Source organism: Rosa chinensis, chromosome 2 (genome assembly GCF_002994745.2).
Source record: "Rosa chinensis cultivar Old Blush chromosome 2, RchiOBHm-V2, whole genome shotgun sequence".
Classification (NCBI taxonomy): Eukaryota; Viridiplantae; Streptophyta; class Magnoliopsida; order Rosales; family Rosaceae; genus Rosa; species Rosa chinensis.
This window is the reverse complement of record NC_037089.1, coordinates 68020100-68034313: the sequence shown is the minus strand read 5'-3', so window position 1 is coordinate 68034313 and position 14214 is coordinate 68020100. Positions and strand designations below refer to the sequence as shown.

Below are 14214 nucleotides of genomic sequence, written 5' to 3'. Positions count from 1 at the left end.
TCCTCAATCCACAGCTGACTGATTAGAAGTCAGATCAGCGCAAACTCAGTAACCTAGATCAAAAGCTCGCTCGGCCTCTCGGCCACTAGTTGGCACGCCCGGGCACACGTCACCAAGCCAGAAGGACGCGTGTAAGCCAAGAAGACATCGGTCGAGTTACACGTGACCGAGACGATTTTTGAGCAAATAGAAGGCTATGTTAGAGAAGCATATGAAGGTGAAGAGGATCAAGCGGATCATAATGAGAAGTACCTGAATTTCAATCGTGAAGAGCAAGAAAACCATGTTATGGGTCTTGAAAGGTAGTCTTTGTTCATTTCTTGAAGAACTTATAAAAACAAAAGATATGATCAAATTGATGCTTTTGAAGGTGGGCTTGTTTGATCGGAAAGGGTGAAAACACTCATTTCACAATTTAAAACCCATGAAGATTTTGAATATGGAATCAAGCTGGGATTTGGTTAATTAGTTTGCTTCATGGGTATTTGGATCTCTTAAAAGTTGGGTAATTAAAAAGGATTGAAGATGATATCAACAAGGAAGAGAGAGAAGAATCTTCTCTATTGACTATTCTATAGGCACTGAGCAACCAATATGTGAAGGCTAGTAGAGAAAGTTAAGGATTCAATGAGGCGGAGGAGCTTTAGATGCAGGAGTGTCGGCGCCGCAAGTGCGTTGAAGGACAAAAAATAGGACACGTTGGTCATTAGAGGTGGCCACAACGACATCACTGCAGCCATGTACGTCGCACACGCTGGACTCTCCGTCACTGACCTCAAACACCGCCATGAGGGAGAGGAGCTTAGTTATTTTGTGACTCGCAATTACTGACAACGAAAATATAAAAAGAAGATAGGGGTAGTTTGGGAAGTTTAATGAACAAAAGAAAAAACGGGAGTGTGGTTTACAAAAAGTGGAGTGCAAATTTCACTCCCTAAATATATGGCATACCGCACAAATTAAGCTATGTCTTTGACAGGTAGCCAACACATATATGCCATCGTTCGTCCTGCAGTCCATTATGGTGTGAGAGCATGGTGGAAGACTTTCAACCATTTAATATAAAAATGAAAGTTTTTCATGTTTTAGTAGCAGTAGCAACTATGACACTTCATTCCTTATAATAGCGCCGTATATATTTGTAATAGCATGATCATGGACAAAGGGAGATTCTTGCATTGATAATACAAAGGCAAAATGTCAAAATTTCATGATTCTCATCCAATCGATCGACTATCTAAAACAACAACCATTTTAAGCTGAGTTGCCCAACAAAACTAGTTAAACAAAAGTAGAAACAAAATTGCAGTACCCAAAAATTCAATCCCAAGTCCCCTATGATACTAGCTATTGGACCGTTTCTCGGCCCATACCAATCAATCACATAGCCAAAAATGAGTACAATTGTGGAGAAGGGTGATAAAGTAATATGGGGTTCACATCCAAAACCAATTGGCAATGGATGAAGTGACCCAAACCCTTATAAACTCATAGGTAAGGTCTTATTTTTCCCATGTGGGGGGGGGGTGTATATATTCTCAACACGCTCCCGCACGTGTGGCGAATTTTCAAGCCATACACGTAGACAACTTTGGGTGACATGGAGCCTGTGTGGCAATTAGGCATGCACACGTGGGTAACCTGACTTTGATACCATAATAAAGTAATATGGGGTTCACATCCAAAACCAATTGGCAATGGATGGGAGTGACCCAAACCCTTATAAACCCATAGGCAATGTCTCATTTTCTCATGTAGAATGTATATATTCTCAACAAAGGGTGAGTCCCATAAGCTATTCCCATTTCTGGTAATAACCATCCATTCACAATATATCAATGACATAAATGACATATATATATATATATATGTGTGTGTGTGTGTGTGTAGAGGGCCCTTCCACTAAAAGATTCATTTTTTGGTCTTTTATAGAGATGGGGTATTAGACTAACTTTTCGATCATATTTCGGCATCTCAACTGTTCAGTTTTTAGGTCCTAATGTGTAGATTATTTTTGCAAATTTTCAGCCAAATTGGTGATCGTTATGGTATCAAACTAGAATAAATCAATTAACGAAGCAAATCTGTCAAACTTAAACCGTTCATACTTATAATCTTAAGTCGCCGTTTTGAATGCTTTAACAATAATCAATTTGGCTGAAAATTCGCATAAGTGATCTACACATTTGGACCTAAAATCTGAAATGTTAAGATATTAAAATAGGGGGGGTGAAATTTACATACCCCAATTTGCAAATGGCACACCCTTTGATTTTTTTAATATTATTTCATCTCACATATTTTTGCACTTCCTAAAATACCCTCGAAGTCAGATTTTTTTTTTTGACCTTTTTGGATCCTCTCTCTCTCTCTGATCTCCAAAACCACGACCATTTCTCTCCTTCTCCAGGCCTCTGGAACTGATCGGCCAAGACCTTAACTTACTCATCAACGCTGACGGAGAACAAATTGGGAGGCTTCTCGACGGTCTCCCAGGGGCGCTCGAGCTCCGACACGACGGCTTTGAGATGGGCCCGCTTTCGCATCTCGTAGATTTGGCGCTTGCTACAGAGGCGGGCCTTAAGGAGCTGCTTGGCTTTCTTAGCCTGCATGCGCTTCCACTACCACTTGGATACGCCGTCGGGGAAGGTTCTGGGCCCGCCGCCCATTCAGATGAATGTGGGCTCTGGGGTTAAGGGTTTAAGAGAGAGGGAGAGAATTAAAATTCCAGTCCAAACCGGTTCAGCTACAGTGAGGTTAAGGCTCCGTGGACGAGTTTGACGCCGCTCTCTTGCGAGTCGACGACTACCACCGGGCGAGTTGACTCGTTTTTGGGGAGGGGGACGGAGATGGGGGTTGGAGGGAATAAGTGGTGGTGGTGGTGGTGGTGGAGTAGAAATCTGAAGAAGGTTTGAGCCGTTTGGGCTCTCTTGGGAAGAATTGAACTGGGTCTGGCTAACAATGGCTTTTCCAGGTATGGCCTTGAGCTCGTAATTGGAAGACGAGCAGTCCTCTAACTGGATTCGTGGGCTGAGAGATTTGCTCTGTGTTCATGGTTTGATCGGCAAAATTGATTGAGGTTATGGTGGAGGATTCCGGCACAATAGAGCTTCTAGCGAGCTTCATCAGCAGCGGGGGCGCTACCATTACTGGGTCGAATTCAGAGGTGGAGTTATCTCCGAAATCATGCTCTACAGCCAAGTCGACAGATCAGAGGGATTGTAATGAACCGTATCGGAAGTGGCGCTTGGATTGGATGCCGGATTTGCTTTTGAGGCGGAGGCGAATGGTGGCGAAGACTTTATGGGGAACGCGGTGGATGAAGAGGAAGGTGATGACGACGAAGAGGGCTATAAGAGTTTTGTCGTGGTTTTGGAGAAAGGAGGGAGGGAGAGAGAGGAGGGAGGGAGAGAACTGACTTCGAGGGTATTTTAGGAAGTGCAAAAATATGTGAGATGAAATAATATTAAAAAAATCAAAGGGTGTGCCATTTGCAAATTGGGGTGTACAAATTTCACCCCCCTTAAAATATGATCAAAAAATTGGTCTAGTGTCATGTCCTTAGAAAAGACTAAAAAAAAGAATCTCTCACTGAAAGTACCCTATATATATATATATTCTTAACTGATAGATTAATTAACAACACTACTAAGTAGTAAAGCTAAAACCAAAAGAGCCCATTTCCCCAGTTCTAGCTTCTTCATTATCATCCTTATCCAAGAAATCAATATCATCGAAACGATGAACGAGTAATAAAATAAAACAATGAATCAACAATCGTAAAACAAGCATGACGTACTACTGATCAACCTGGGTCTGTCCACCGCCATGGCCAGAGATGAATGGGTGCTGCAACAACTGAGCCGCCGAGAATCTTTTATTCGGCTCTCGTTGCAAACAGCAAGCAATGAAATGCCTGAACTCTCTGGACGCAGTAGAAGGAGCTTCAGGAGGCTGAGACATACATATTACCCAAGTTAAGCGGAACCAGTATCCTTTTTGGTAACGATCCACAGAGAAGGGGTACCGACCTACGTAAATTTCCAAGATGCTGACCCCAAAGCTCCAAATATCGCCGGCGTAGCGGTCGTAATTGTCCTGATTGAGATCAGGGTTGATCCTCTCCGGGCTCATGTAGGCTATATTTCCCACACAGGAGTTACAAGGGTCCATAGTCTGCGCCAAAACTTTTCCCACGAAATCAGCAATTTTTACTTCATTTCGGGTGTTGATCAAGAGATTAGCGGGCTTGATATCGCGGTGGACGACGTGCCGTCTGTGGAGATAGGCCAAGCCGGTGAGGATCTGCCGAGCCAAATTGGAGAGAGCTTTCTCGTCGTGGATGTACTTGCCCTTTAACGAACCTCCGTCCATGAATTCTAGCAGCACCTGTATCTCGCTGTTGTGATCGAAAATGTCGTAGCACTTGACGACGTTAGGGTTAGCAACTTTGCGGAGGACTTGGAACTCTTCGAAGATCTGACTCCGGACTGAGTCCTCAGGGTCTCCGTAGATCACTTTCACCGCGTAGAGCCGGCCGGTCGGCTTGTGAACGGCTTTGTAGACCGTGCCTCCGGCTCCGCTTCTAATCGGTTTTTTCTCCCGCTCTATATCCGAGAAGTTGATCAGAAGTGACTCCGGTACCGGAAGAGCCGAGCTGGGAACCGGAAGAAGAGGCTGGGGTACGGAACTTTGGTCCATGGAGAAACTCTTACCATGTTTTACTGGGTGTATACTTTTACAGGTTGAAAATGATCTGCAAGACCTCGCCAACATACTTTTACTAAGCCGAGCTGATCGGAGTTGATCACCCGCTCCGGCTTCAAGAAGTTGATCGGAAGTTCCTCCGTCGGAGCCGAGGTGGGAACCGGAGGCGGAGGCTGCGGTACGGAACCGGAGGGGGAGGTTGAGGCTGCCCTGATTGAGATAGGAGTTGATCGCCCGCTCTGGCTCCAAGAAGTTGATGGGAAGTTCCTCCGTCGGAGCCGACGTGGGAACCGGACGGGGAGGCTGCGGTACGGAACGTTGGTGGATCGACAACATGCTACGAATCTTGTTACGAAGCTTCTTTGTCCAGTGTTGACGTTTAGAACTTGAAGGTGATTCGCAAATACTTCTCGTCGACATTATTGCTTAATCAACTTTTGCTTGCTTAATCAGTTCTTTATCTTGATTAGAAAGCGTAGGTTTTATTCATTGCTTTTATAGTTGCAGATATGCAGTTTCCTTGGCATTGTTGCTCTTCCCTGATTTATAATCATTTTTTTACCATAGCAGCCTTGCTCTTCTCTGACTTTTCAAAAACAAAGAAACTTTTGTTGTTCGGTCAGCAAGAAAGAAACTATGCCAGTCGATTCTTGGACCAACTGACCAACAATTAATTTGAGAGATTATTCAGATAATTTCCAGTTGTACAAACGCTGTGTGGACTCCAACAACCTTCCCGGAACTAGACTATAAGGTTCACTGAAATTCTTAAAAAGTAAAAAAAACAACCTATATATTCAAACCAAAGAATTTCTGCGCGTGGCAACGTCAGTAGGGACGAGACTATGCCCACGAAGCCCCAATCTAGAACATCCAAGATTCCAAGTCACAGCTAGCCCTAATTAAGTAGCTAGATGTAGCTTAATTTGGTGCTCAGTCATATGCGCAATGAGTGAAAGTGTATCCTAGACTTTGATTTTGTGATCGATTTCGTAAAGTGCAACCAAATGTTCATAACCACCATGCAAAAGACTTTAATACGAGAGACAATTTTGACGTCCGAAATCCTCATATTTTATCACCTAGTGAGGAAACTTAAGCTGCAAATTAATCAACTCTATGCAATTCGAGTTCGGCACATTCTGATTCAATTTCGAGTCATTCAACTCATGTTTGATAGAAACACGAGTCGAGTTTGAACTCAATATTATACTCAATAGGAAGATGCTCCCAGCCTGAACTTCAATATATTTGACTACTAAAGCTCGCGAAAAACTCATTATATTTTCTTTAAAAAGGATACTGATTTTATGATCTAACTAAAATATTTATAATATTAAAAGTTTAACTAAATGAAATATAATTTTTCTTTTAGATCACCTTTATTATTTAAGGTTACTATTTATTTTGCATATATACTATATATTCAACACGTTTTTTATATTGACTTAAGATCGAGTTAAACCGAACGTAATTTAAGCTTTAGGTTGTTTCATAAACATTTGAGTAGTGTTCCATAAACATATATATCAGTTGAGCTTGATCTGCTTAATTATTATTCACCTCAACTTAACAACAGTTATACATTTAGATAGAACTCAAAAGTAATCATGAACCACAAGAAATCTACGGAGACTCTTAAACTCTTCAAAATACATAATGAGCTTCTCCATATTACCGTACACTAGTTCCTAAGCCATCGTACTAGAATGTATGCGCCCATTAATCAACTTGTGACCATTAATCAGATCCACGTGTGCACCAGCTGACTCTATTTCTAAAATTCCAAATACATCACATGACTGCAATGAAAGCAGCATGCAAACCTTGAGCCAAATCTTGATGGAACCTACCCATGCCAATGAATAAAGATGGCAACTGTGACATTTATTTTTATTATAAAAGCACCTCAAGAAATTGCCTCATGATTATTGATATTGAATACTAAAGTAAAGTTGCACCACTGATATCACTCAAATAAGAAAAGTATTTTGAAAAACCCGATCCCTGCAATAATAAAGCTCCTCTCCTCTTCAAAACCAGTGTGCTACTTGGCCTACTTCCCCTTCTTCTTCTTCTTCTTCTTCTTCTTCTTTGTTTTTTTTGTGACAATGAAGTGCTACTTGGCTTACTTCATATTACCAAATAAACATGATAGGGAAAAAACATAGATAGAAAAGATAAGAAGAGCTTTTTGAAAATGTTATAAACCCAGCCAGTTCCAAACAGAGAGGGAAAGAAAGGAAAAAAGAAAACTAAAAAGAGAGAATCTCGTCAACTTTCCTTTTCTGTGTAATCTCGTGCATTGAATCTCAAAGGTTCGCTGAATATTGATAACCAGCATCATCATTACAGTAATTGGCAGAGATTGAAAGTGCTAGCTAATAAGGAAGTGGGCGCGAATGTTGTACATGGAGCATGCAGATTCTGATTAACCTACTTCTGTCCGCTGCTGTTGCCGGAGATAAATGGGTGCTGCAACAACTGCGCCGCCGACGGTCTCTTTTTCGGCTCTCTCTGCAAACAGCAAGCAATGAAATGCCTCAACTCTCTTGACGCATATATAGGAGCTTCAGGAGGCTGAGACATACATATGCCCCACATCAAGCTCCAATCTCCCTTGTGTGCAGAGAAGGGATACCGCCCAATGTAAAACTCCAAGATGCTGACTCCGACGCTCCATATATCGCCGGTGCAGGCGTCAAAATTTCCGTGATTTAGATCGGTATTGATTCTCTCCGGGCACATATATGCTATGTTCCCCACAGAAGAGTTACACGGATCCATAGTCTTGGCCAAAACTCTCCCAACGAAATCTGCGATCTTGACTTCATGCCTGGAGTTGATCAAGAGATTCGAGGGCTTGATATCCATGTGGGCTACGTGCCGTCCGTGGAGAAAAGTCAAGCCGGTGAGGATCTGCCTAGCCAAGTCGGAGAGAGCTTTCTCGTTGTTGATGTACTTGCCTTTCAATGAACCTCCCTCCATGTATTCTAGGAGGACGTAAATATCGTCGTTGTGGTTGAACATGTCGTAGCACTTGACGATGTTAGGGTTAGCAACGTCGCGGAGGACTTGGAACTCTTGGATGATCTGACGCCGGACCGAGTAGTCACGGAAGTCGATGCCGTCGATCACTTTCACCGCGTAGAGCCGACCGGTGGGTTTGTGAACGGCTTTGTACACCGTGCCTCCGGCTCCGCTTCTAATCGGTTTTTTGTCACGCTCTAACTCGGAGAAGTTGATCGGCAGTGACTCTGGTCCCGGCGGAGACGAGCTGGGACTCGGAGGAAGAGGCTGGGGTTCGGAACTTTGGTCCATGGACAAACTGTTACTGAGTTTAATCTTGTGTATACTTTTACGAGTCGGAGATGACTAATATTAATCTTAATCAGAAAGCTCCAGTTTTATTGTTGATTGCTTTTATAATTGCAGATAGATATGCATTTTCCGGGAAATTATAACAGGAAATTCGGGACGATGTTCTAACTTCCCGGAAAATGCATATCTGTTGGCGATGCATTTTCCTTAGCTGGTGTTGGTGATGCATTTTCCTTGGCTGTGTACATCGGTGATGCATTCTCCTTAGCTGAGTGTTGGTCTTCTCGGACTTTTGAAAAAGAAAGAAACTTCTTTCTGTTTCTTTCCTTGGTCAAAAAAAAAAACAGAGAGAGAGAGAGAGAGAGAGAGAGAGAGAGAGAGAAACTTCTAGGTTAGTATGGATGCACCTAATGGCATTAAAAGGCAGTTAAAATAAAGGGAAAAAAATATAAACAGTACTCAAACTATGGGTCACTAATAACTTTCGTACCTCAACTTCAAAAACTATCATTTTGGTACCTGGACTTTTCACCCCGACCCAAGATTCATACATGCCGTCCACTTTGCTGTTAACGGTGTTAAATTTACAAGGGTAAATCTGTCATTTCACTGTTCATATCTCTTACCATGGTACTGTTTTTTTTTTTTTTTTTTTTTTTTAGGAGGAAAAAAAAAATTAATTATGAACAGTACCATGGTAAGAGAGATAAACAGTGAAATGACAGATTTATCCTTGTAAATTTAACACCGTTAACGGCAAACTGGACGGCATGTATGAATGTTAGGTCGTGTTAGATAATCTGGGTACCATTGTGATAGTTTTTTAAGTTGAGGTACGAAAGTTATTAGTGGCCCGTAATTCAGGTACTGTTTGTAAGTTTTTCCCTAAAATAAAACAAACCTCTAAACAGCGGAGAAGAAAATAAGAGACTTCACACCCAACAAAACGTAGATGCCCGCTACTGTTTTCTCTGCCTTCAACTTTGACCACTTAGGTCGAGGTCATATGAGAGGTGTGTCTTTATAATTTATTCTCTTTCTAAATTAAAGGATACAGTGCTAGAAACAAAACTCGTAAACTAGGCATCTTGATAAGAAACCTATGACAATTAGTTTAGTTAATTGATATGAGTAACCCTCAGCGATTAGGTCATTGCAACTTCAAACACCCAGTCACCAACAATATAAAATTTTCTCAATTGATATAATATATGTCTTGTTCACGACCAAGAAAAATAAAATAATAAGGTCTTGTAGGTGATCAGTATTCGCTAATCCAATGAAGGAGATGGTGCTTGTTCAGGTAATATATTTCTCTTTCCTACAGGCTACACTTTAATTTGTGTCTCAACTTCAAAATCGATACAGTACCAGTATAATCTCTCTCGCCCCTCAAATCATAGATCGTTATTGTCGGGTAACGTGTTAGATTTTTCAGTAAGGGGTAAAATTGGACTTTCAAAGCTAAAAAGAAATATAAAAATTTAAATATCAAATTTAGAAGTACGAATAGAACTATATTATTTGGCTAAAAGATTAATACTATGTTTTCTTTGTTTGATATCTTATTAATTAATAATATTGCATAAAGTAAAAGCATAAATCAAAAACAAGAATTTAAAATGTAGTATTGTGTGACATGGCTGACTTCGAGGATGGTTTGATTCAGGTCTTGCAAAACAATTGTCTGAAGATATGCGTCGAAGGAGACTCTTAAGCGGTCACCAGCTCCATCAACAAAGTATGTGATCCACCCTAGCGCATCTGTGCTTTGGTTGAGGATATTGAAGCAATTTTCAAAAGTTTTGACATAATGTCCTTCCAGCATGTTCCTCTTGAAGCCAACTTTGTGGCCGATACAGTGACATCTCTTGGCCATGCCTCTTCGAACCCCCATATCTTGCGAAAGAAGCTGGTTCTTTCAGCCTTCAATTTAGATAAGTTCAGCGTAGTTTTTTTTTTTTTTTTTTTTTTTGAAGGGAAGAATGACCAAATTGCATTCACCAATCAATGGGAACAATAAGAAGTTACAAAGCTTCTAATATTCGAACGGATATGCCCTCTCCAGGATAGATTAAAAGATGAATGTAAAGTAGGTTTACCTAAATTATGAGCAACTAAATTGGCCTCACAATACACATGCCTCAAAGAAGAACCAACTAGCACCTTTAAAAAAGAGTTGATATCCTCAATAACTGGACACAAAGGTGAGCTCTCCTCACCTCCAACCTCAACAGCAGAGGCTAAGCGGTAACAATCTGTCTCGAAAGTAATGGGAGAAAGCCATGGATTGTTATGCAGCTTTTAAATGGCTTTCACCTTTTTCCATGAAACATGCAGTGTCATCAAAAAGAAAGAAAACTCGTGCACCAAATCTACGAGTTACGTTCTTTCCAAAATGAAAAAGCTTCTTTAGTTTCTCTCCATTGGTCTTGGCCTCTTGGCAGTTATATTTTGCCGGTGTTAAAATTCGACTTGGGGCTTTGGGTCCGGGTTTCAAATTGGCCAGGCAACATTATATACATATATATTCACCAGCTAGATTGAAGAGAGAAGCCAAATGTGAATAAGCAAAAGCACGACACATTCTTAGCAAAGTATGAATTACAGTAGCAATGGCAACTGTGACATTTATTTCCCAAAGAAAATTGATTAAATTGCTTGAATAGAAAAACTTTGATAAGTGATATTCACTAACAAATTAGAATTACAATACTGATTTCACTGACCAAGACTTCAATATTATGAAGCTCCTCTTCCTCATCAACACCAGTGTGCTACTTGCCTACTTCATAGGAGAAGCTAAAAGAGAGGGAGGTATAAGAGGAAAAGACTTGAAAAGAAGAAAGAATCTCTGCAACTTTCCTATTCTGTGTAATCTCCATGTAATCTTCATGATGGAGAAAGAAAGATTCGTGCATTGATATTACAAAGGTAAAATCTCATCCACCACCCCACTAACCAAAGTACCAAACCAACCATATTAAGCTGGGCAGCTCAAAGATGAAAGATTCACTCAATATTGATACCTCCCAGAAATACCCAACAAAACAAGTTTAACCAAAAACGGAAAAGAACATCAGAAGTACCCAAAAATCCAATCCCAACGAATCTCTATCAATCACATAGCCAAAATTAGTATAATTTGCTTGAAATCTGAGAAAAGGGTGAGTCCCCCTAGAACCAATATCCCATTTCCAGTTACCATTCACATTATCAATGACAGAATGATTGAGTTGAGTGATGGACTGACTAACAAAAGTAGAAGTAAAGCTAAAAACAAATGCACCCATTTCCCCAATTCCTCCTCAAATCATCAAATCTCACCCATCATCATCATCTTCCTTAAACACCAAATCATATCATCATTATCATTATCATCAAAAAGAGGAAAGACAGAAAATTAACCAAGTAAAACCAGCATCATCATCACAGTAATTGGGCAAAGATGGAAAGTACTAGCTAAGAAGGAAGCGGGCGTGGCGGTGGTAGAAGAGTGTGCAGATTCTGATGAACCTGCGGCGGGCCGCCCCCATTGCCGGAGATAAATGGGTGCTGCAACAACTGCTGGGCCGACATTCTCCTGTTCGGCTCTCTCTGCAAACAGCAAGCAATGAAATGCCGGAAATCTCTGGAGGCCGTCGGAGGAGCCTCAGGCGGCTGAGACATACAAATGGCCCACATTAAGCTGGCCCAATCTCCCTGAGCCCGCTGCACATTGAACGGAAATCGGCCCATGTAAAACTCCAAGATGCTGACCCCCAGGCTCCAGATATCGCCGGCGTAGCCGTCGTACCTGCCCTGATTGAGATCGGTGTTGATCCTCTCCGGGCTCATGTAGGCTATGGTCCCTACAGAGGAGTTACACGGGTCCATAGTCTGCGCCAAAATCCGGCTGACTCCGAAATCGGCGATCTTGACCTGATTCCGGGCGTTGATCAAGAGATTCGAAGGCTTGATGTCGCGGTGGACGATGTGCCGTTTGTGGAGGTAGGCCAATCCGGTGAGGATCTGCCGTGCCAAGTCGGAGAGGCTTTTCTCGTTGGCGATGTGCTTCCCCTCTAACGAACCGCCGTCCATGAACTCCAGCAGCACCTGGATCTCGCCGTTGTGGTCAAACATATCGTGGCACTTGACGACGTTAGGGTTATCGACGTCGCGGAGGATTTGGATCTCGCGGCAGATCTGGTGCCGGGTCGACTCGTCGTGGTTGCCGTAGATCACTTTCAGCGCGTAGAGCCGCCCCGTCGGCTTGTGAATAACCTTGTAGACCGTGCCGCCCGCTCCGCTCCCAATCCGGTTCGCCCGCTCCAGCTCGGAGAAGTTGATCATCACGGCCTCGGACCCGGACGGAGCCGAGCTCGGTCCCGGCGGCAGAGGCAACGGCACGGCCAGAGACGTGTCCCGCCTCGGCATCGGTAGACTCAGGTCAGGACGACGCCGTGTCTTCCCCGACGGGTCCTTTCTGGCGGCCACAACTCCCGGCGGCGGCGGCGGCATCTGACTCATATTATTCGGTCTCATGATTGTTTCCCGATCGCGGTTTCGAAAGAGAGCTGAGCTGAGCTGAGCAGAGCAGAGAAGAGGAGGAGAAAAGAGAAAGAGAGAGGTTAAAGATGGAGATGGAGGTCGCGACGATCGCGACGACTCACCGTTTTGCTCCGTTTCATGGGGGGAGAGGGGGCTTTGATTGAATGGTGGAATTGATTGGAACGGTGTCGTTTATCTCCTATTACTCGTCTTCGTTTCGAGAATCGGAGACTTCTGCAGGAGCGAGGAAAAGAGGAGGAAACAACCAGAAAAAGAAGACGAGGATTTTTTTCTCTCTCTCTCTCTCTCTCCGAAAACCCCCAAAAAAAAAAAAAAATTAAAGAAATGAAGAAGAGGAATTGGTGATGTGGATGCGATGTGCATATATCATCATCGTGAGGGGAACCGAGATTTTGAAGGCGAGGGAGCCTCACGCGCTGGACAGAGCGATGGGAGCCAATCAAGATTCGGAGGAGTCTGCGGGCGGGGCCCACTACCTGGGTAAGAGAGAATGTGAAATGTCCATTTTAGGCGGTAAAAAAAAAACATGCGTGGGGGGGGGGGGGGGGGGGGGCGCGCGTGATTTTCATTTTTCCCTTCTTCCCCCGACATCGGGTATCTCGTGGAAAAAATTTAAGACGGAATTCGGAGGCAGTAATCCACTGCGCTACTTACCATGAATACCTCGTGCGCCTAATTGGAAAGTAGTGGAAATAGTTTTCCTTTAATACCCATTTTGCCCTCGGGGAGTAAATGAATACAAGCTGTGGCAGCGTGGGGTTTGCAAGTTGCTCGTGACTAACTTGAGCCGGGGAACAGTGGAAAATAAATGATGGGTTAATTTTGTTTATTCCCCGCCGGCGGTTAAATAAGCGTTGGAAATCGTTTTCGGGTTTGTAAACGGGTCGGATCCGGGTACGGGGCGGCTGTCATGGGGTTACGTGGGGCCCGGGTTGCCACGACAGCATGTTTTGATGGATTAAGTAACGATTAGATGGAGACTAATAACTAATCTATGATGATGATTTGATAATTACTGATAATTACTTTTTAATAATGAGGGATTAATTCTAGCCGGGTGTGAATGGCGATGAAGGGATTTCTCCACACCATGAAAAGAGGGTCGAGTCTTTTTCCACTATTTTTGAAAAGATAGAAACTCACCATCATCATTGAACCTGTGTCTTTGGAGGCTATGCACACTTACGACCTACGCTGATCTAATTGAATCTGATTCACATTCATGATAAAAGAGTTCGAGCTACTGTAATTATGAAAGACTATTAAACATAAGTGGATTGAAAAATTACAGAAGCATCCCTCACTTTATAGTGTTTTACGCTAATTAATTGTGTCATAAATTAAATCGAACTCATGTATATTCATTTGATCATGCAAATCCTGTAATGATAGGAACCTAGCAATTTATTCCCAAAATACTCTTTATTTTCTATCTTTATTCCAATGACCTCTTATGCGGTTATTCCTTAGTACATAACTAATAATTAAGTCCTAAAAGGCCAATGCATCTTTTATATCCCTTGTTCATTGGTCTAACATAAGTTGCATAACTAGCTAAAAGTATGTCACACCTAATTGTTTAGGCTTTTGTTCTTCCAAGTATACCCCTGGGTCAACCAAATGTCCAAATCCCAT

At 42.5% G+C, this 14214-nt stretch overlaps 3 protein-coding genes and 1 pseudogene across 3 annotated transcripts; all 4 read right to left on the bottom strand.

Moving 5' to 3' along the window:
• Positions 1-2644: 2644 nt before the first annotated feature.
• Positions 2645-3704, bottom strand: LOC112184840 (annotated as a pseudogene).
• LOC112189195 (mitogen-activated protein kinase kinase 5) lies at positions 3686-5167 on the bottom strand. The gene has a single exon (XM_024328469.2). The coding sequence runs from the start codon at positions 5125-5127 to the stop codon at positions 3799-3801; it is 1329 nt and encodes a 442-aa protein (XP_024184237.1). The 5' UTR covers positions 5128-5167; the 3' UTR covers positions 3686-3798.
• A 1719-nt stretch (positions 5168-6886) lies between these two features.
• LOC112189565 (mitogen-activated protein kinase kinase 5) lies at positions 6887-8373 on the bottom strand. The gene has a single exon (XM_024328911.2). It carries the CDS (start codon positions 8026-8028, stop codon positions 7144-7146), a length of 885 nt encoding a protein of 294 aa, XP_024184679.1. The 5' UTR covers positions 8029-8373; the 3' UTR covers positions 6887-7143.
• A 2781-nt stretch (positions 8374-11154) lies between these two features.
• LOC112187179 (mitogen-activated protein kinase kinase 5) lies at positions 11155-12900 on the bottom strand. Its single transcript, XM_024325858.2, has one exon. The coding sequence runs from the start codon at positions 12550-12552 to the stop codon at positions 11491-11493; it is 1062 nt and encodes a 353-aa protein (XP_024181626.1). The 5' UTR covers positions 12553-12900; the 3' UTR covers positions 11155-11490.
• Between the last annotated feature and the right edge of the window lie 1314 nt (positions 12901-14214).